At 42.9% G+C, this 24,428-nt stretch overlaps 1 protein-coding gene across 1 annotated transcript in view; it reads left to right on the forward strand.

Moving 5' to 3' along the window:
- GALNT3 (polypeptide N-acetylgalactosaminyltransferase 3) overlaps nucleotides 1-24,428 on the forward strand; it is a 465,357-nt gene that overhangs the window by 427,034 nt on the left and 13,895 nt on the right. The window contains exon 10 of the mRNA XM_086956590.1: nucleotides 9,916-10,068. Coding sequence (XP_086812716.1) covers nucleotides 9,916-10,068 — 153 coding nt within the window. The remainder of the gene's footprint in view (nucleotides 1-9,915; nucleotides 10,069-24,428) is intronic.

Raw genomic sequence — 24,428 nt, forward strand, 5'->3', positions numbered from 1 at the left:
GTATATGTTAACTCTCTTGTTCTTTGCTCGAATACAGGCTTGAGTCAGAGCAATGAGCTCTGCTGCTTGAGCTGACAGGGTCACAATACAATTTGTTTCTATGACTTCAGTTTCTGTTGTGACTGCGTAGGCAGCCACTAATTCTCCTGTACTTGTTCTCATGCATGAACCATCCACATAAAGTGTCAGGTCTGGATCTGGTAGTGCAGTGTCTGTCAAGTCTTGTCTGGGTTTCGTCGTGATGGTAATGACTTCGATACAATCATGTGCCAATGGATCTGTCTCACTTAATGGCAGAAGTGTAGCAGGGTTCAATGTGTTACATCGTCTGATTTCTATGTGTGGCTGAAACAATGTCAATTCATAACCTGTCAGTCATGCTATAGTCAAGTGCTGAGTCTGTGTTCGGTTTAAAAGAACTTCCACAGAGTGTGGAACTTGTACTGTCAATTGATGTCCTAACACTATGGAATCGCTTTGTCTGATTGCTAGAGCTGTCGCTGCTACAGATTTCAAGCACGCAGGCAGCGCCTGGGCTACTGGATCCAATGTACTAGAAAAATAAGCACACGGTTTGTGTGAACCTGCTTGATCCTGAGTGAGTACTGACAATGCAGTACCTTCCCGTTCTGTGACAAAAAGTGTAAAAGGCTTGCTGTAACATGGTGTCGCTAAAACTGGTGCTTGACATAAGGCTTTCTTTAAGTCGTCAAAAGCTTGTGTATGTTCCTGAGTCCAAGGGAGGGCAGTTGATGTCGCTGCCTCCTGGGTTGTCAACTGTATGAGTGGTTTCGCTAGAAATGCATACTGAGGGATCCATTGTCTACAGTAAGAAGTGAGGCCTATAAAGGCTCGTACCTCCTTTTGTGTCTTGGGTTGTGACATGTTTACAATTAACTGGATACGGTCAGGTGTTAGCTGTCTCCCCCCTTTGGACAGCAAGTGCCCAAGGTAAACCACTTGCTGAACACAGAATTGCAGCTTCGAAGGGGACACCTTGTGTCCCTTGTCAGCCAAGAAATGTAAGACCGTCAGTGATGCTTGCTCACATTCATGTTCGTTGCGGGCGGTGATCAGTAGATCATCGACATACTGTAACAGGGCAGTGTTGTCAGGCATGTGTATACTGTCTAGTTGTCTTTTCAGTGCTTGGCTATAGATGCTGGGGCTTTCTGTGAATCCTTGAGGTGCGCGTGCAAATTTGAAGCTTCGACCACTTAAACAGAATCCGAAGAGATATTGGCTTTCCGGATCAATTGGGACACTAAAGAAGGCGTTCTTCAGATCAATTACAGTAAAGAACGTTGCTTCGGAATCAATGGCAGTCAATAGAGACGAGATGTCTGGGACCACGGGGTACTGTGGTACGATGCATTTATTTAGTTCTCGTAAATCGATCACTAATCGATAAACAGGGGGTGCATTTGGATCAGTACGTTTAAGAATTGGAATGATAGGGGAGTTACATAGATTCGAGTCGGTTTCTACAACCACTCCTTGTGCAATGAGCTCGTCAATGATTTTCAGCAAAGCCACTACAGCATCTGGGGGTAACTTGTATTGTCGGATTCGTGGTAGTACTACTCCTGGCCTGAGTGTGACTCGATATGGTGTAATGTGCATACAACCTACATCAGTGGGGCCTTGTGCCCATAAATGTGCAGGAACATTCTGTAATCTGGGATCAATATCTCTCAATACATAGTGACCCTTAAAGTCACGTAAGAACAGTCTTACTCCTTCCGGAGAACAGCAAATCACAGCTCCTAGAGCTTTCAGTGTCTTGATACCTAACAAGTTTTCTGGACATGATTTCGTTAATAACAAATCTGTGGTGCGAGACAACGAACCAACTAAAAGAGGTACTGGTTTCGATACTTCATTTACAATAGGTTTTCCTGAAAATCCAAGGGAAACATTCTGTGAGCCTGAGAGGGGTGCCCCTGGAACCTCGTCATGACTTATTGTTGTTCTGCTTGCCCCTGTATCAATCAAAAACTTTCTATCTTTTCCTAACACTTGGCTATGTACGTAAGGACCCTCTTGATCTACAGGAACCTCAATAAGAGGCAAGCCAACTTCCCTCTCTAGGCTGTTTCATGTGTATCGCTGATAATCGGGATAATCAGTTTGGGCATACTGGTACATCTGTTGCGTTGCATGTTGTGTTGCAGCAATCGGTTGTGGCTGCGGTACCGCTACGGTCTGTACTGTCTGTTGTGAAGCCTGCATAGGCTGGATATTCTGTGGTACTTGTTGTTGGACCTGGTCCTGTCGAGGTTGACGCGGTCTTTCTTTAGTTTTACCTGTAGCTATATTGTGTTTCAAAACTGCACAATCGTTTATATAGTGACCTGGCTGTTTACAATAGTTGCATGTCCCTTTAACAGGAGCTGCTGAATTATTGGACTGTGTCATACCCTTTTTCTGACCGTCAGCTGGAACTGACTGGGCTACTAACATTTTCATTTTCGTGTCTTTCATGTGTCTTTGTTCGTGATCATGTTCTTCTCTAATTCTGTTCTGGTGGTACTGTAACATTTGTAACATTTGGGAAGGCGTGTTTGCTTGCCATGTGCTCTCGACTTTCAGAACATGATTCTTGACTTGGGGCAGAGAATTCTCGACCAACTTGGATACAAAAAGGTGTGGATATGACTCGCTACTTGCTTTCAGGCCACTATTAATAATAAAACATTTCTCAAATCGGGAATAAAAATCACTAGTGTCTTCATCGGGTTTCTGTTTGCAAGCTGAGATTGCATCCCAGTCCTCCTTTTTCGTTGCTAATAAACGTGGCAATACTTGTACTAACAATCCTGGTAATGCTTTAGTTTTATCCCCAAGCCCTAGGCCTGGGGTTCTAGTATTCTCTTCGTTCTCTAATGCAGCCCAATCAATCTTTTGCTCTCCCACCTCCCATTCCTTTTCTTTGAGTTTCTCGTAAATACCGGCAGGCAATAATACTTTCAATATTTTCATGATGTCGGGATAGGTATAATCACCCATGAGTAACATGTCTTTTATTTCACAGTGGAAACCTGCAGGGTCTTTATCGTGACTGGGCACTAATTTCTTCATTTCCAATAGTTCCATTTTAGTTATGGGCGTGTACACAAACACACGTCTAAATGTATTATCATCATTCCTGACTGGGTGCACTTCTCGTAAGGGATTCTGTCTGTCTATGTAATACATTTTTCTTTCTACGGGTGGAGCTGGAACGAACTGTGGATTCAGGAAAGCACTATATCTGTGCCGATGTTCTAGAATTACCTTAATTAAGTCGGTACCTAGGCCTCTCCATTTATTCATGAGTAGCTCTATTAATATATCAGGTAGGGGACCTGGATCAGAATGTTGGCTTTTATACAATATAAGGAGATGTTGTATCATGTACATACCAGCTAGTCGCTGTTCGTCTGGGGAAAGATTCAAAAAGGTCTGCGCTAATGCGTCATCACTATATTTATCAGAATTGTCAGCCCATTGTACTGCTGACCTGGCTAATTCTTGTTCATCCATGGAATCGAGTACATGGTACCCCATTCGTTCTTGAAGTATTTTATCGGTAGCCTGAAATAGATGTTCAGGAGTCTTCGGATTTAACATAGCAGAGTGAAAAAGTCTCTTGCTTTCTGGACGTATCGGTTTATTAAAGGATCTACCCCTTCCCATATATGCTATCGTTCCTCTATCTTCTGTCTCTGTCTCTGGCTCATCCTCTGAGGATTTATTCTCGTCTGCTTTTTCTTCCCTTTCTGCTTTCTCTTTTGCATGGAATACTACTATTTCTTTACGAATCTTTCTGTACATGCTCTCTATACAATTTTGTTTATCATGTTTTCCGTCTGAAATATTCTGACTCCATGCAGTTAATACCTTCATCTCTTCTTCATTTACACCAGGCCGGTCTCGTTCTCTTATGAAACAGTTTATAAGGAATCTTAATAGTAGGCTCTGAATGTCTACTTTCTGATGCGCCATGGCCTCGTGAACATATTCCGGACCCTCCCCCGTCTGAACAAAATGATATATCCTGTCTAGATTAGCTTTTATTCCTGGAAACAGAACTAAAAAGTCTGCAGCACGTCTTATACGTATTGAGGCTAATAACATGCAACCATCTTTGCCTGGTATGGGGTCATATCTACAGTATGTGATAAGTTCTTTCGCCTTTTCACTGCTAATCGGTTTCGGAGTACGTTGCATTGCTAGTTCTCTAGTATTTAATCGGTGTACTGGTGGCGGGGTCTGGAAACCTCCTGATGCACCTCCTGAAGCGGAGGCTTGAGCATGATCTGTCGGTAGGGCCGTGTCAGGCCCAAAAGGATTAAGCAGATTAATAGGGTTAATGGGGTTTGCAGGAAGTGGTGGGGGAGTGTCCTGTCGTTGGGGATGACGGTCAGGGGGATGACGATCAGCGGGTGGTATGCGTGCAGGCGCAACATTGATATATTCGGGTGCTACATCGTCTAAATAGGAAGAAAGAAAAATATCTTTTGTGGTCTTGTGACGTAATTTAGTCGGAACCAATGGAGGGGGCAGATCTCTTGGTACTTCCGGGTTCGCCTTGGGCAGGCCCTCGGCCAGGACTGGATACAATCCTGTCATAATAGCATTACTACGTCTATCGTGTTGTTCTATCCTAACTCGTTCTCCTTCTTCTAGTAGTTCTTTTTCTTTGGCTTTTTCGGAATCCTCTTTGCTTTTCTCTGCTTTTCTGAGTGCTTTCTCTGTGCGTCTATGCGATTCTTTACGCCATAATTCGATGGCGTCTTTCTGTGACTGTCTGGCTTTCTTTTTCCATAATGCTTCTTCTACTCTCATGATGCACTCGGCATCCCATGTCCCTGTAACGGGCCATCTCTGATTCTCTGCTAAATCTTTGGTATAGTCCACCCATAAATCGAGATATAATACAGCATCTAAGCCGTGTTTGTGGTACATAAAATATCCGGGAGTGTCCCTGGGTGGGATGGGAACAGCTTCCTCGAGTATCCCTTTCCTAGTTCCTATCTGTTTCAGTTTAGAAAACAGCGGCATCTTTCAGCCGTGATACTTGGTACTTGATACTTACTCGTATTTGGACACCACTAATACAGTAAACACAGTAATGAAAAATCAAACAATCACTCATACCACGACATTAAAACACACTAAAAACATTTCGGAAAACGAACAATAACTTGATAGCGGAATACTGGATATACTGCTAAACAGTACAGATACACTGCTAAACAGTGCAGACCGGGTCTGTGTACCCAAACCCGCCTTGACCGGACACAAATTAATGCACCCGTCTAGATACGTCCCCAGCAACGGTACTCACCGGGAAGCACGGAAACGGAAGGCCTCGGAAACTCGACATTGGACTGGACCGGACTGGACTCGACGACTCGTGACGTAGGCACTTCGGAACTTCGGAACTGGTGGGCCTCTGAATACCTCGGACCTTGCTCTCTCAGCTAGGCTCTGGTCGGGATCCTCCGCACTCCTCACCGCCTCGTCTGGGTGTCGATCGCAGCCTCAGTCACCTCCGTTGGCCTGAGGGAGGTACAGGAAATCCTGCGGGTACGCGTAGTTGTCCGTCCGGCTGTGGCAGGGGACTAGGCCTGCAACGCACCGCCGGCGCGTAAGGTGGGGGAGGGGTCCCTATTCGGGCGCCAATTATGTGGTAAATTTAAATTACCTATACCTAATTTATGCGGTAAAGTTCAATAAGAATAACTCAGTCAAAAATAAGAGGCAGAGTCCGTGGCATCTGAGTTTATGAAGGTTTTATTCCTTAAAAAGGAATTGGTTCGAACCAGGTATCATGTTCCATCACCACAAGGGGTCAGGAAGGGAATGGACATGGACATGTACAATGTTTTATTAACAGAATATCATATATATAGTACATGCATACAGTGATGATGAATGCAGAAGGCGTAACAGCTGAGAGAAACGAGATAAGAACACATGTGCGTAACAGAAGGCGTGCACAAGGGCGTACACGGAGGTGTGTGCTAGAAACGTCATAGAGAAGTGTCACAGGTGGGTGGATCCCTAGAAGAATCCTGCAGAGTCAGCAGAAATACATGGCAGAGATGCGCGCGCAGCAGCATGACGTGTGATTGACGTGGAACTGGAGGGTGAAGGGGACTTGACATTTAGCCCTACATGAGGAGACAGAAGTCTGGGGTGTCAGAACAACCTAATCCCAAATCATATCTAATATCTGGTGTTTGAGGAACTGTATTATCTAGAAGGAAAGGTCTCTCGGGCAGAGGCTATTCTATACTGACTGCGTGCATATGCGACTACGTGTCTACGTGTAAAGCAAGGGGGCCATGGGCCTACCATGGTAACAGGAGCTATGAATTACTTGGACGGAGACAGGAAGGCCGGGCCCTTTGCTCTGCAGCTGGGGAGATGTTTTCCTAAACTACTAGACAGGAATGTATTTTCGAGGAGCGGAGCAGATAACTTGAAGGCTGAATACAGTCTTGGCAGGCAAGCAGGTCGAGCCAGGCACCGCTCGCCGCACAGGGAGTAAGGCAAGGGTCAGGAAGCAGCAGACTGCAGCTTTCAGGGACAGAAGGCAGAAAGGGCTCGATGGCAGGAATCAGGGCCTAACTCACCAGAGCCAGGAAAACATGAAAATGCACCATGTAAAGACGGTGGCAAGGCATACTTAGGAACTGAATATCCGACCCATTCATGGTGGATCTGAAAGAGGACATGTTAACGTTGGACGCAAATGTATTTGCGTCTTCATAGCTGGTTGTGGAGGGAACATACATGTACTTGAAGCACGTACATGGAGCCGTTGGGGTCTACGTTAGGGGACAATATTGACCATAAAAATTCATATTACCTCATTTCCCTGACCTTCTATTGTGATGATGTCTGGGAGAAATATACAAAGGCCAGCTGTCAATTGCACTCAGTCATATGACCCAGGAACTGGCTGCAGGCACCAAATGGTTAGGAAAGAAAATGCCAACTTTCTAAAAGTGGCATTTTCAAAATTGTGATTGAAAATCCGACTTTACCATTAAGGAGGGGTTTAAATTACAATTCATCACTCACCAAATATGACTTACTTTCCTGCTCCCAACCAAAAGGTACCACTTCAATTTTATCTTATGGAAAATGTAGGCCTCACAGTAGTGAAAAACGTTTTTCACTACCAGACATATCAATCTCAAAAGTACATGTCTACCATTTTAATTACATCCTCCCCTACGGGCTGTCTAGGGCCTACCGTATGGGTGACTTATATGTAAAAAGAAGGAAGTTTAAGACTTGGTAATAGGATTGTTTTGCCAAGTCAAATTGGCAGTTTAAAACTTCCAATGGGCTGCGATGGCTGTCCTAAGGCATGTTTAAAAACGCTACTTAAGTTAAGTGGGTGGCACAATAAGTGCTTCAGGCCCACTAGTAGTACATAATTTACAGGCCATCGGTACACATAGTACCACTTTTCTAGGGACTTATTGGTGAATTAAATGTTCCATTTGGGTGTAAACCAACTTTACCATGTTTACAGGAGTGAGCACAAGCACTTTAGCATTGGTTAACAGTGGTAAAGTGTACAGAGACGTGACGCTAACAAAAACAAATTCTGAAACAATTGGAGCAGTGATCAGATTTGGCAGGAATGCAATACACTGCTTTCTTTAGGAATCAGGTTAGTTGAAGTGTGCTATGATTGGCCTGTTGCCTTGGATAGCCATCGCAAATCTTGTGAGATGCCATTTTATGTCTACAGTGTCTATATCAGCAAAGGGGCGGCCTTCTTTGAAGGTCCTCCAAGACTTCTCTGCTACAGATATCTCCAATGATTCCTGATGGGCTTTAGAAGTTCCTTTCTAAATTTGAACCTATGTCCCAAAATGCTGTGTTCTGCCAGTCATAATAACACATTTTATAAAGCGCGTAGCTACCTAGAAAGATGTCAGAGTGCTAGGTACAGGTATCTGCAACCCCAAATGCAGCGATTAAACTCCAGTAGCTCTCACACTAAAGAATAAAGTTTTATATTTTTTTTCCTAAAAAACACAGTCCGTCTGAATCTGACAAACCGTCGGTGAAGATCTTCTGTGCCAGGTACCTGAAAGAACTATTACCTGAGCGTGCTCTTTTTATTTTCGGAACCAACACCAACTTCTCCCCAGCTGATAATTAGTTTTTCACTGGTATATGTGGTCTGACAAAAGATTGAAGTTACCGTTGTCCTTTTTTTGCAGGTGCCTTGTGATCAAGCCCGGGCCGAGAGTACTCCGCTCCACCAGCGGAGTTTGCGGAGTTTTACCAACTCTGTGCTCCGCTGGGAATGCGAAGTTACGGCAAAACTCCGACTCCTTCGCGGAGTGGAGTACTCCCCTCAGCCCGAGTAAAATGATAAAAACAAAATACTTACCTTCTCTTCTGCCGACTGAGGCCGTCCTCCTCCTTGCCGCGGTTTCTCCTTCTTGCCATCATCCTCCTTCTCACTTCCCCCTACGTATTACATCTTGCGTGAACTGCAGTTCACACAAGACGTAACACACACGTTTTGCAAATACCATAACAAAACAAGCATTTAAAAAGCGGCGGTACAAGCACTGGTCATCTCCAGGCTAGAATACAGCGGTGCCACTCTTTGCGGTCTGCCGAAACAGTCTAGCTTCTATCAGAGACTCTCTTAATTCTGCCACTAGACTCATCACGGGCTCCACGAACACCAATCACATTTCACTGGACTTGAAATCGTTCAACTGGCTTCCCTTTGAAGCTAGGATACAATTAAAGATTGCATATATGACCTATAGAGCACTACACTTCAACACCCGAACACCCCACTCTACCTGACTAACAAACTTGAGCTTATCTGGTGGCTCCAGGTCCACAAGGAGCTCAGGCACTTTGCTGCTCAAGCCCAAGAAATGTAATAAGCGTAAAACCTACAATCGCTCATTCTCTGGCATCGCCCTGAGAATCTGGAACTCCCTTCCAGTGGAAACAAGACTGATTCCTTCTACCCTTGCCTTCAAAAAGGAAGTAAAATCTCTACTACTGAACAAAATCCTCTAACAAACAATGCGCTGATCTTGATGCTATGCTCCTACTGCCTCTAAATGACTGTTTATCTGATTTGCTCTTGATGTATATTTCCCTACTTGTCTCTCTCTCTCACTACCTAAACCTATATAAAGCCCTCTGATACCCACCAGGGTCATGTTCGCGCTATACAAACTTTAAATAAATAAAGCCAACAAACTAGCAGCCAATGCCTGATCAATTTGCTTTTATTTGTTTATGGATTTATTTGTTTACGGGGCAGGCCCCCATGTATTCCACCTGTTTTTTTAAGGTTTTGCATGAAGACTGCATTAGCTTTCTGCTATTTAAGTCCTATTGTTACCTATACATTAGATACAATGGGATTTTGGTCAGTCCCTTGCTTATGACTGGATGGCTGCCTTGTCTCTCGCACTTCCCTGCTCTTGAAGTGAAGGCTTCCTTGCCTATTCTTGTGTTTTCCGCACCAAGGGAGCATATAAGTCTCTCTCTGATTTGAATGGATGTTGTGCATCCTTCCATTGTTTTTGATGGTCCTTACATACAGTGTGTGACTATAAGTCCCCTCATTTAACATTACTCTCTATATTAAAAGATATGCCCCAACTCTCAAACACCAGCTTGTCCCAGGCCTCGCAAATGCACAGCAAACATTTGTGAAAAAAAGCACTGGCAATGTCAAAACGTTTCCTGGCAGTATCTATTGCCTTTGCCAATGCTTGTTTATCCCACATGTCAAGAGTAGCTCAAATGTCAAACTGTGTTCATAATATTCACCTGGTGTCAATACTTGTATGATTTAAAGTATCTGCGATGTGTATGCAATTCTTGCGTATGTAATACCTGTTTTATCTTTTTTTCTAGTATTTTGAGTACACTAAACAACGTGAAATTCGGCATAACACAGAAAAGGAATTGTGTTTGTATGCCGTTACAGGACCAGTGTGCCTTAAGCAGTGCAACTACAAAGGAGTAGGGACCACCATCTCTGCAGAAGAAGTGTGGGAATTTAGAAAGGTATTTTTTAAAGTATATGTTTGAGAGAACATGTACACACATTTATTGATCCATTGTTAAGAATTCCATCAACTGAAATAGTGTTTGAGTGAGCCCCTCTAAAACAAATTCTGTCTAATAATCTACAACAAACAAATATGTGATTGAGGAAAGATCAATGGTTTTGCATGAAACTAATCGATGGATTAAGTGGTATAACTCAGCTCACACATTTTGAATATTGTAATAAATTGAATAAGAGATGTTGCATTTCTAGATTTTTTGACTCAGATAGTGTTTGCTATCCTACCTCAGTATTAAGATTTCATTTGTTTGCAGTCATTGATCATATAAATATGGATTCTATGTAAGCTACACAAGCATTGAAAAATGCATCTCATATTATGGTAATTCCATTCCTAATCCTAATTTTTTTTAAATACTTAATGGTGATGTTTTCTGGATTCCTCTCCAGATCATCCCCAGGAAATGTATTTTCAGTACTCTTTGCTTAGAAGGACTTTACTATGTATACCAACATGAGATCGAGAACCTGGTGGGCTGCAGCCTCCTGTAATCCACTCAGCATTGGTTAAGTAAGGTGCATTTTAGGTAACTATCTGTCCTGTTAGACTTTGCAACTTGGAACCCAAAATAGAATAGACACACCTAAGAACACAAGGAAGCTAGGAATATATATTTCCAAGATTTATGAAAATTAAAATCCTATTCTAGTGCACACAATATGAATAGTAGCTATTCCTAAAATAATATGGGGCAATGATATTTGTAAAAGGGCAAAATAACAAATATCGAAATATTATGACAGTATATATATAGATTGTAATAGATTAACACCCGCAAACTCTTTTTTAAACAATAGAAGCAATGCTCAATAAAGAGACAGCAGCTGTTGTCCTTGTCTGTGTCTATATTGTCCGCGAACAGGCAGATAAGATTGTTAGAGGACCCGACTTGCCTTTTCTGTAGCATTCAGCAAGGACCCTAAGTCTGAAATTCCTGGATAGAAGTTCCTCTCTATCTAATAAAGCTTTATTCCAGTTTATATCCGCTTCGCTGCGCGCAAGATTTCCCCGCCGTGGGGACGAAGTGCACGCTTGCGCAAATCGGACGGCCCCCAGCCATCAGACGCACACCAGGGGCCGTCCGACGCATGGAAGAGGATATATTCTGCCTGAACGTTTTCAAAAATAAACAATAATGAAACTCCTCTAAACTTTCACCCACTTATATTCTGTGAAAGACTGCTTACTATTTGAAAACAATAACTTTAAAAGGAATTCAAACCAGTTGAAAATAATCATGAATATATTAAAGCAGGTTGAATTATCATGTTGCAATGAATCCGATACTTTAACAAAATTAATAATTGTGCATTTATATATTACGCCTACACCTAACTAAATGAGCATATATAATTCAAGAGTTAGATACTTACAAAAAAAACACGAAGATTATAACAATATGTAGCTTACCTGTGCTGCTAAACCTGTTAGAAATGTGATTTATGTTTACTCCATATTTTTCATTTTTTTCTGTTACTAAAATGTTTAACTGGCTTATCTTTAGACAGCAGTGAGTTCTGGTACATACAATCTTTCACATCTCATCAATATTAATATTCAGCTGTTGCTGTTGCAACAGGCGCCGACATACCCTCACACCTGGTGGGAGTTAAGGAGAATTAAACAATGAGGCCTTCTAATTCGGCTTCTTTTCACGCAGGTCATAGCTGTTTGTTCATATTTCGTGGAAGCTTACAAATACTAAAAATAAGTCTATTTTGGGCCTTTTACTTGTGGAATGTGGTGGCATGCATGTTTCGGAGTGTGGTGAGAAAATAAACCAATATACATTTATTTTACTGTTGTGTACATGCATGACTAAAACCACTCTGATTAATTAATGGTTTATTTTAAATAACTAATTTTTCATAAATGGTGATACAGTTAATCCATACATTCAATAATATTGCATCATAATGCACCATTGAATCAAATTTTCGAGAACGATGCCTCAGAGTCGTCTCATCCACCTTCTTCCTTCCCACAAACTTTAAAGTTGTGTGCTCATTAGCCTGGGTTGCTCATTCAGTAACAGAAGGACTTTTAGAGCCTGTATAATTTTCGTGAGCTGATGCACTTGGCCAGCACCTCCAAATAGAAAGCAGTTTCATCCCTACAGGTGGCTAATGAGAACCCATTGTATTTGAATGACACAACAAATTCAATATTTTTTCTCTCTATTTGAAGTCCATATTGGTGTTAACACTGTTTAAATATACCCAACAATGGCTGAGTCCTAAGTTGTATTTTGGTCAGGCATCAGCTGTAGTATGGTGTGGAAAAACTTGAACCAGTAGCCAGCTGTGAATCAAACACGGCAGCTCTCCATCCTCAAAGTTGGAGTTGGGTTGGGGATTTAAGACTCTGCCAATCTTAGATATATTTAACCACTATTAATTAATCAAAACTGTTACATTTCTCGTGCCCCATGTGGAAGTTGACATCACAGGGGCCCTCAGATTTCACAAATGCAGTGATTCCTGAGGATGGTTTCACGTACTAAACACTATAGCGACTGAAACATCAACACAGTTCCTCTAATCTTCTGTAATTTTCATACCATTCAAACAAATTCTACAGCTCATGCATATATTCTTCTGATTGTTTTTGTGAGTGGAGTTGACATTCATTTGTCTACCATGTGGTTATTGTAACAACAAATAGACACTGGAACAAGTGGATAGCTTTATTATGCATCCCTATTAATGTATGGTATTTTGTAATATGAATAAAGTGAATGCAGTAGCTTTATTCTTGTACTCTAGTTTTTCATTCATTGTTTTTCCATTAAATTTGTTACCCATTTTTTTTATCCAATTCAATATGGTAAAACACTGGATTGTGTTTAATGCTTCCAATTAGATTCAATCTGTCATACATCATAGATGCCTAAACATCTGGACTAAGTATAGGATACCCCTTGTTGACCTTGGATTTCAGTTAATTCTGCTACCCAAGCTCACCAGGGGTTATTGGGTTGCGGTTCCTTTGTAACACATAATCTATTCTATACCTGTTCCTTCAACACTGATGCTAGTCCTGCGGGAGGACCTGAAAACAATTCCGGTATCCAGCTCTGAGCCAAGCTCATCCTGGGCACGATAAGGTCATGTCTCAAATTCACACTGATGCCCCTGATTCCTGTACAAGCAGCTTCAGGCAAGACATTGCCTCTACCATGCGATAGCATTCAGGCGCTTCACCACCTTTTATACTCTGATCAAAGTCAGCCTTTGAAAATGGCCATGGAGATGATAGGGATTATTTCCCCTCACATTATGATGGCAACAATTTACACATAGATTTACAGGAGGCCATTGGATTGGACACTTCCCTGATACTGGATTATTCCGTTCGCTTCCCCTCCACCACACCATCAATGGTACGGATTGCTTCTATTTTTTAAGGGAATAAGACATGCAGTAGAGATGTTAGACTTCCATTTTCCTTCCACGAAAGTTGAGATAAAGATTCTTACAGAGATTTTGCAGCCTGGCCAGCCTTCCTCTGAACATTTGCTACCACTTAATGAGGCCCTAATCAACACTTTAATGGGTACCTCATCTAGGTCTCGTTCTTGCCCACTGGTGAACAGGCAGGTAGCCAGACACAACAGGCCAGTGCCCTAAGGTCTGTCAATGCCTGCTGCCTCTATATAGGGAAATACACATGCTCTTTGGGACATATTCAGCGAGATCTTGCCAGCAGTCCTTGAAGAATTTCAGACCTTCCTGGCTCAATCCACCTAGGATGCTTAGGATACCACCAAATGTGTAATTCAATCTAATTTGGATACCGCTTATTACTAGAGTTGCACAGTTGGCACCAGTGTGGTGCTTTGTCACCACACATGAATGAGATCCAAAGGATTTTTAGGGGACAGGCAGGGATCTCTTATTGATATGCCTTTCGACGAATCTCACCTATTTGGCAAAAAGGCAGATTCTTTCCTGGAAATCTTGAAAGAGAGATCTGCCACAGCACACTCCTTGGGCCTCTCAATCCCTTCTAGACAATTTCCTCAGCAATGTCGTCTCTTATTGGGGTACTCTAGAGGGTTGGCATAGAGGCAACATCAGGTCTCCTAGTCTCTCAGCAGCCACCCCATTTATTTCAAGGTCAGGGCCGATCAAGCAGACACTGTACATGCTCTCAGGGGCATCAGCCTTCCCAGTTCCCTACAAGTGTGGCTTCAGGCTCTAAACTATTTTAGTTTACCCTTAGTGGCACACAACCACCCTGTGGAAGACAGGATCAAGGTAGACCAGAAGCAATTTTTTGGCCATGCTCCCCTTTGACCTCACCAGTGCTCCTCAGGTGTTCCCCAAAGTGATTGTAGAACACCATCAGAAGTTGAGGATACCTATTTTCCCCTCTACCTCAGCATCTGACAGTTGAAGAGACACACAGTCCCGACCATGCAACCTCCCAAAGATGGCGAACCTCCTAAAATCGGTGGTGTGCACGATAAATGTGCCACAGTTACACCCGACTACTTTGCAGAGGCTGCCTTTCATTAGTCATCTTGGATAAAGTGCAGTTCAGTACCTTTCCTTGGCACAAGTCCAGGACCTTTGGACTATGATACAGATGCTTCAGCCTCAGTCCTGGGCCTCAGTGTGTGTGTGTGTGGTGTTTTATGGCTTATTGGCCCGTTGCATCCCAATTGTCAATTCTGACATGTTGCATATACAGGCCCGGCAGTGCGACCTGTAGTCTCAGTGGGCACAGCACCAAGGGATCCTGTAGGATTCCATCCAGGTTTTGAAGGTGACTGCAAAAGACCTGTAGTGGTAGCTGCTCAACCACAACTGGACCAGCAGCAGATCCCTCTCACTACCCCACCCATAGCTAATAGTTGTGACGGATGCATCATTGCTTATTTGGGGTTTGGAGAGGTCATCTGGAAGAGGTGGAGATTCAAAGGCTCTGGAAACTTGGTTTTATATCAACCTGTTGGAGTTGTAGGCCATTTCCCTGGCATTGAAGGCCTTACTTCAGTCCATCAAAGGAAGTCTGATACAAGTTCTCACAAACAACACCGCCATGTGGTACTGCAACAAGCAGAATAAAGTGGGGTCCTGTGCCAAGAAGCTATACACCGCCTGGAGTTAGCTGGATCGTCAGGGCATCTCCCTGATCATGAACCACCTGGTGGGGTCTTTAATGCCATGGTAGACTAGCTCAGCTGGTTGTGTCTGGCAGATCATGAATGGCAGTTACACCCCAAGATGGTACAGGGCATCTTTCGGCAGTGAGGAAATCCCTAGGTAGATATGTTTGTCATCCTCTAGAACATTGATTCTGAAAGGATGGATTAGGGGCCGCATGTGGCCCTCCTGATCTTTACATGTGGCCCCCTGAGCAGCAACAGCACTGGGCTGCTGTTTACTCGACTTAGCACTAACATGGAAAAAAATATATATACAGCAAATACTATTTATAGGTTAATTGCAGTTAGGGAAAGGAAGTAACTAGGCCCTTAACCTTAGGAACACCTTCATTTTTAAAGGCAGCTACTAGATATACATGCTTGCTTCACCTACTCCCGCTTTACACCCCCCGCTGGCATCGGTGCAGCCCTCGGTCACACCATAACCAAATGTTGCCGCCCCAGGGAAAACGTTTGTGAGTACCTATGATCTAGAATGTTCAATTCAAAGCTTTGGTGCCCTGAAGTTCCCAAGAAGGCTCTCTGTGAGATGCATTCTGGTTAGAGTGGAGCAAGGGACTCCTGTAAGCCTTCCTGCCTCAGCCTCTTAAGCCCCAAGGTTTGAAGATCAGACATGACTGAGCCCAAGTCATCCTTATGGCTTTGGATTTGGTCAGGGGAGTGTGGTACCCAAAACTTTGGGACATGAGCCTCTGTCCTCCGATCAGGCTACTCCTTCAGGAGGATTTTCTGTCACAGCAGCAGGGCAGGATTCTGCACCCTGGCCTGCACAATCTACACCTTTATGCATAGAGTTTTGAGTGGCAGCAGTTAACTGCATTCGACTAACCAACTGAAGTGGATGTCATCCTTGCTGCTTGGCGATCCTCTTCCAAGTCCATCTGTGCTGTGTGCTGGGACAAATGTGTGGCCCCATTTGGAGCCAAATCGTTGGGTGTTTTATTATTTTTGTTCTCTCTGGTCCAGTACAAAGACGTGCATTGGGCATCATTAAAGGATACTTGCTGGCCCTTTAGGCCTTTTTGTGTTTAGCAAAATAGCTGTACTTGTTTAAATCACCTGTTATGATGATGTTTTTTAAAGTCTTGAAACATATGTTCCTCCCAAACTCTTGGGTGATTCCTCAGTGAGATCTCAATTTGGTCCTTTCCTCATGCGTAATTCCTTTAAGTCGATGCAACCTGCTTGCTCTGTCTTCTGACTGTGAAGACTGTTTTCCTTGTCATGAATACGTCACCTCGTGGCATGAGTGAGCTTCACGCTGTCTTTGTGCAACCGCTATACACCACCATTTTTCCAGACAAACTGGTGTTGAAGCAGCCTTTTAGCCTAAGGGTGTGACCCTTTTAACAATGGGTAATCTATCACCCTTCCAAAGTTCTTTGCTCCGCCTCACCCCTCAGAAGAGGAGGAGAGACTCCATCAGCTGGACCCCGAAACCAAATACATCAATTACACCAAAGGCCATTGGGTGAGCAATCTGTTTTTTCTAGGATTCTCTTAGACAAAGAGAGGTGCAGAAAAGGATATTGTCAAGGTGGACAGTCTTCTGCATTAAATTCTGCTACGCATTAGCCAAGAAGTGACCTCCAGAAAGACTGAGGGCTCATACTACCAGAGCCAATGTTGCTACCACTACATTGGAACATGGAGCGCCTGTTTTAAACACCTGTCCTGCTGTGAAGTGGGTCTCAGTTTCCACGTTCATAAAGCACTACTGCATTGACAGACAGGTCTGATAGGAGGGTCATTACACCTATTTAGTCCTGTAGGACTTTTTGTTCTGAGTCAATAACCAGCACCTCCAACATGAGTGGTATTGTATGGTATCTATTCCACAGGGCAAGGGGAGAGGATATAGCTTAACGGCTAGGGCGGTCAACCTCAAATCTGGGGAACCGAGTTCAAGTCTTGAGCAACGACGACAACATCCTGGGATTCTGGGAAAATCACTTCATCTCCCTGTGCCTAACAAAAAATGAATCTTCCTTCTGTAACTAAACTAGTGCTCATGTACAGCACTCTGATACCTTCAGGTCAAGTTTGAGCTATATAAAAAAATAACTACGAAAACTACAGGTGAGGAATTCAGTGGTGGAAGTATCTATCCATCAGAAGAACAAGTTACTTACCTTCAGTAATTCCCATTTTGCTGGATATTCTAGCTGCAGATTCCTCACTGCCCTCCCATCTCCCAGTTTAGTGTAATAGTTTCTTTTGTCATCTAAAAGGGTTCCCAAACAGTAGTACCTCTGATTTTTGTTGTGCTCTGCGTCATAGGGTTCAGACTGTCAAGAAAGAATTGGACATAGTTGCGCAGGGTGGCACTTATGGCTTGGCTTGGCTTGGCTTGCCACTTCGGGGGGAGTGCGAAGTAAATGCAGAGCTGCACAATGCCACCTACTGAAGTGCAGGAGCAATGCTATTTAAACCTTCTGCATCTAGTGTGGCACATGGGGATTTTCTGTAGTTAAAATATCCCCCTAGAAAGAGCATTGCTGAAGGTAAGTAACTTTATCTTTATTGCAACAATCAAATATCACCTGGAAATGCACTTTGCTAAGTCATGAAATTTGGCTCTAAGCTTCTGCTTGATTTAAAAGAAAAATAATTAATAAAGAATACATTGCAGGTTTTTTTTTTGCAGGTTTTTTTTAATATAGCGTGAACTCGACCTGAAGGTATTGGAGTGCCTTACATGAGCACCAGTTACATTACACAAGGACACATTCATTTTTTTTATAGGCACAGGGCGATTAAGTGACTTGCCCAGAATCACAGGGTATTGAGCCGTAACCGAGACCCGAACTCGGTTCCCCAGTTCCAAAGTCGGCAGCTCTTTCTTTTACTTCACAACCTCTCCCCAGAGTACAATAATTTTGCCCTCAAATACCAGCCAATGTGTTTTTATAACTTAGCAATTTTCGGAATGCGTGCGATTTATGTCCTCAAATAACCTCTCTTCATATGTAGTTAAAAACATAAATTTTCGATCCTTAAAATATCAACAACTTTTTGTTCATCAAGTACTCACATTTACTCTAGTTTACCAACGAGTTCTCATTTGAGGTCGTAATAGTTTGATTTGCAAATAATAAAAATGTGTCACGAGAACTTGACTTACATTTTTTTAAAATATATCTCAAAATGTAGGCAGTCCTCATACATGTCATTTATATTGATAATCACATTGTCTCTATTCCTAATCTTCAATTAATATCCCCAATCACTTCACTAACCTCACTCACTGTTTTTTTCTTATTTTTACAAACTATTTTTCCTCACCCTTTTCACATTGTTGCTCACTTTTCCCCCCCTCATATTTCTCACATAAAATTGGTCATAAACCATGTCGGGCAGCAAGGCTTCCAAACAGTGCTGACCTTATTTGCACATTTATCCTATCTTTTTCTTTATTTATCTCGTATATCTTTGCATGAGTATGGGGAAGACTAGGATATGAATATGAACTGCCTGTGCAAAAGTGCTAACGGGAAGTGATGTACTGTTCCCTGTGAATTTAACAGCTTTGTACTACTCGGGTAAGTACAATGTTTTGCAATATTTGTTCCACAATGGCATACATGTAATAAAAACGCCATATGGAGTGTAACTGAAGAAGACCTAATAATATGTGCCCATCCCTCATCCCTTTATGGTACACTGACTTGGTAAGGGCAGACGGGAGTCTGAGCACTAATTCCTGAGGGACTGTATTTAAAAACTGGCACTCGACTGTCCTTCTATGGTCTAGTAATTCAGCACACACCGAACATTTTTATTGCACTTAAGTTCTATTAGCCTTGATTTGTGTTTAAACACTGTGTGTTTCCTATACTATTTATGAACCTTTGTGTTTTGACTGCATCATAACTGCTGGCCAAGAAACGTAATTGGGCTTTTTTTTTTTTTAAATCATTCCAAGAAAAACTCAATGGTATCTACTAAACAAGAGGACAAGGTCTGATGAACACCAAGGCTGATCACTCAGTCACTGCCCATCACTGTGAGAGTACCTGCATGCTGGGAAGATTAATGCACCAGCCCGAGTCTTATTTCCTCAACACAGGCATGTTTGAATCTAAAACTATACGTCTGAATTGTTTGGTTTAAGGTCAAATTGAAGTAAAAAGCTAAAGATTTTAAATATATTTATATATTTATATAGAGATAGTGGGTTGCACACAATAGAATATATGGTGAAATGGAGAGATGATGAAGGCAAGAATTTTCTATGCGGAAATAAATTGTATCTACTCCTGATGGGGGAATACATCGCTCCAGAACCGAAGCGATGAATTAGTGTTCTCCAGTATTGGATCTCTCATAGATTCAACATGCTTGAATCATTCGCCGTCTTCAAAGTGGGAGCCCCAAGGTACAACAATAAAGCAGTATGTATCACTATCATAGGCTATAAAAGGCGCGCAGAAAAGCCATAAAAAACACTTACCAAGAGTCTTGATAAGGCACTTCTCACGGAGAGAGAAAATTGGAAAAAACTTTCTCAGAGGCAGACCCTACAACTCCCTCTTCAGCCCTGACACTATATCAGTATCTACGGCAAAACTGCTGTCAAAATCATTGTGAACAACAATTACGATGTAAGGAAAAACAATAGGAGAGCAAGGGTTTTTAGGGGCGCGTCCTGTCCCCAAGGGTAATCTGTACAAAACAATATGGACTAGCTCACTATGTGTAAGTAATTGTACTTAGTCACTCTAGTAAGTGGCCGTGAAACTGGACCCATTGGGTGTTGTTAAGACCCCTCACACCAACCTGGGAACCCTTGCCTAACCTTTTATTAATGGCGGGCCAGGGTATAATAAAAGGTTAGGCAAGGATTCCCAGAGGTATTTTTATCTTACTCACTTTCACCCACATCACATTGTTGCACGACACCCGCTCCGCTGTAGTCAGGCGTTGAAGCACAACAAGGTGGCACTCGGTCGCCTGGTTGGGACCCCTATGATGAAGCATGACACCAACCAGGTTGGTGTGTGCGGGGTCTTTTAACAACACTCAATGGGTTCAGATTCACAGCCACTAACTAGAGTGACTAAGTACAATTACTTACACATAGTGGGCACTCCATATTGTTTTGTACAACAATTACGATGACCACATCGATGACCATCACCATGTCGACTATGACTGCCTCACCTACGATGGCCTTGTCTACGATGACCTCATCAATGATAGGCATCGTTTATGATGGCCTCATTTACGATGGACTCATCTATGACAGTCATCTACTACAGCCTCTACAACGATGGCCTCAACAGTGACGATGGTTGTTGATGACCGCCTCATCTACGGTGGCCATCTACAGCGGCCATCTAGGACAGGCGTCTAATACAGCCTCATCTCCAGTGGTCATCTATGACGGCCATCTACCAATGGCCTCATCTACGAATGGCTTCATCAATGAATGGCATTGTCAATGATGGTTGTCTACGACGGCCTCATCTACAACAGCCTCATCTACGACGGCTTTATCTATGACGGTCGTCTACGACAGCGGCCTTGTCTATAATAACCTTGTCTAGGATAACCACATCTACGATGTCCTCGTCTATGACTGCCTAGTCTGACGGCCCTGTCAGTGGCAGCCACATCCATAACTGCATCCTCTAAATTGGCCTCATCTACAACGAACGCCTCGTCGACGACAAACATTGTTAACATCGGCCTATTCATCTACGTCAGCCTCCTCGACTACGATCTCGATGACAATACAATCAATGACAAAAGGTCCGTTGTCATCAACAAGAACAAAAGACCCATGATCCAGTATAACTTAATGTCAAGAATTAAATGGACTAATATGAGTGTGTCTACAACAGTCGGCAATATATGGAATGCAATATGTGGAGCAATTTCAGCACTTCACTCTACCTCCAACTTCAGAGCATGGGTTAGGTCCATGTAGCTCTAGTACTGGACCTACAGGGCAGGTTACAGGATTACTACATACATTTCCCGAGCCTGCAAGGTCACCTCATGCCCGATATGTCAGTATCCTCAGATGCTCCAGACTCTAAAAGAATGATCCCAGTGTCAAATATTACCCTGCTTCCCGGGATCTACCCATTCACATTTGGTGATGATAGAGAGAAGGCACACAACAGGTGGATTTCCCACCAGATGGTTTTTGATGGTTTCCATACCCTTAGGGAATGAGCGGCCAAACACTTTCAACTTCAAATACCAAATAAGCAATCAATTTGCTCTTTTTATGATTTTTTAAATAGAAAAACTGTGAGACCTATTCCAATTGTTGTTCAATTTTCGAGGAATTAAAATCCTGGAAAACCCTATCACTCATAGCCCTCCTAACCAGCAAGGAGATGTTCTCAATTATGCCCAGTGCTACTCAACAGGCTGCTAATTCACTGGCAATAGGGGGCAGGTATAACCACCAGATGTAGTCAGACATGGCAACATACATAGAATTTTTGCCGGAAGACACAACGGGCAGAAACAAAAAAGATTCTGCAGGGGGGCAAAACATAGATTGCACTTTAGAGTCAAAAGGTTTACCACAACTGGCAGGGTCAGTGGTCCTTAGATGCCAAGGTTGGTTTAATGCCACAACATTTAGAACCTGAGGTGCTGATATATCTAATATTTTTACCTTACCATGGTGACGCTCTGTTTTGCAAGCATGTCAACGACACCTTGCAAGCTGTCAAGGCTGACAATTTTGAAAGCCGCACCCTTTAGAGGGACCCGTAAAAGAGACACTTATAAAGGAGGATACCAGAGGTATCACACTTAGCAACCCTCTCAGTAGCCCTTCGGTTGGCTTACCTATAGTGACAACGTTTAGTTAAAGTTAAAATCTTATCAGTAATTTTAGAGGAGTGACTAAATCAATATCAATCATTTAAGATTTAAGAGTGCAAGATAACTAAATGAATCTCTATGATTGCAAATAATTTCCAAAGCTCTGGAAACGTTCAGGAAAGAGATTGGAAACACAACAGCTCAAAAGTATTCTCCCATGAGAGGGAAAATGTCCAGGAGTAACACACACAGCGTATGTGTGAGCCAAAGGAAAGGCCAGTAAAGTATGCAAGTAAGTTCCAAAAAGCTAACAATATATCTTTCAGTCCGTAATAGAGAAAAAGGGAAGAGAAGAATTTTGTCCCAAAAAAATAAAACTGTGTTTCCGTCACATCAATGTATAATATAAATCCTCAAGTTCCAAGGTGCATCTCTTGGGTCACCTCATCTGGTCAGACCACTCAGTCCATTAGTCAGGTTCATATAGGGTGATTGTCATGCAGTATAAAGAAGACACATATTCTATTGAAAAGGTGGTGATTATCATGAAAGCTATCAAACCATCCAGTGTATTTGATTCTCAAACAATAGTCCCTTTGCAAAAGTACACGAGGGAGTTCAAGAGGACAGCTTTTTCAAGGCAGATGTTCCCAAAGTAACGAAAATGTTGCGAACAGTCCTTGTTTGCAAATGGAAACTCTCCCGATGAGACTTAGCAAGTTTACAGAGCCTTCCATGACAACAGCATCAAGCAATAATTAACATCATTTTTTGGTACTATTAAATTTAGAAGGCCCTTCTTGGCACCAATGTTTGCATAGAATTACATTTTAAGTAATTGCAAAGGTGTTTGGAGAGGGTGGGGATAAGTGGTAGAAAATACAGATGTTGGGTCCCAAAGATAACTGTGACTTAGAAAAAGGCCCTGTGTTGAATATTGACCTGTTAGGAGATGGCAGAAGCTGAAGTGGAATCACTTAACACAAGAGATGGTCAGAAACCGATGTATATCAACACCAGTCACACTCTTAGTGGTGCTAATCTTTACCAGCCCTGTTCCAGGAGGCAGAGCAGCAGTTGTTAGTCGTAGTCAAATTCAAGCTGATGGCTCACATCACAACAATACTAGTCTCCCAGATGTATTCTCTCTAGCGCTCTTCTTGCATCCTCCCTCCTTTTATCTCTCGCACAGTCAGATTTATCTCTCTCTCACTCCATATGCCTCTCTATCTCTCCTTCCCTATCACTCTTTCCTATTTATCTGTATGCCGCCATCCCCATCATGTCTTTTTAGCTTCCTTGTAGCAGAAAATCCTGTGAGTAGGGTTTCGAGCAGCAGCAGGTAACCAGATTTAGTATTTTGTTCCCTTTTTGTTTTTTCATCCCCCTCTTCTAGTCTCTCTCCTTTCTTTGTACATTTCTATCTCTTTTCTTCCCTATCATTCTCTCTACATTCTCCCTCCCCATCCTATCTCTGCTCCTCTCACTCCCCTCCTCTCTGTATCTATACGTATCTCTTCCCATTCTCTTCTCTCTTTAGCTCTCTCACCCTGTCCTCCTGCAGTAGTTTCTCTCTCCTCCTTTTTAAATGTCTTGTCTCTTATTTCTCCCTCTTCTTGTTCTCTTTCCTCTAATGTTGCTCCATCTATTTAATTCTCCTCATTTGTCCTTTCTTCTCCTCCAGTGTTTTTTCATCTCTGTCTCACCCTGTACCCTCTCCTCCTACTTTGGCTGCATGTTTGTGATCCGGAGGCTGGATAGGAAGGAAACCTGCCCGTAGTGAGGTGCAATGTGAGAAAAATATGGTTTCTCTTGGATCTCCTTTCAATGCTAGCAGCCGCTTGGGGAAGGAGGGAGAGGGGATGGGATCAGTGTCATGTGCACTCCAGCACCCTATAGTTCAGCTGGTCTTTCTCCACGGATAGAGCCGCTAGGTCACTTTTGAAGTTTAAAGTGACCTGGTTACACGTCTTGAACCTCTCCTTACTTTGTGCTGGAATGTTGGTCCGGGTCTCTCCCTGTACCAGCACTTCTTCAATGTCATCATATCGTGTCAAATGAGAGCCACAGATCTCGCGGAGGGCGGGCCATGTTCCAATGTGAATATGTCACTAAAGATTATCCAATCTGAAAGAGACACGTTAGTGATAGATTCCTTACCTTAGAATATCCCCAGGCGTCAGACTGGATCCGGAAATTTTTGCGTAGCAATACCCCTGCGCGCTGGTAGGCGTCGTCTGCGGCTCCGCGTCCGTCGTCGGCGTCGTGAGCGCCGGGATGACGTCATCGGAGTATATAGACGGCGCCCATGCGCGCTGACGTCAGTTCTTCTT

The sequence above is a fragment of the Lissotriton vulgaris genome, chromosome 2_1 (genome assembly GCF_964263255.1).
Source record: "Lissotriton vulgaris chromosome 2_1, aLisVul1.2, whole genome shotgun sequence".
In the NCBI taxonomy this organism is placed as follows: domain Eukaryota; kingdom Metazoa; phylum Chordata; class Amphibia; order Caudata; family Salamandridae; genus Lissotriton; species Lissotriton vulgaris.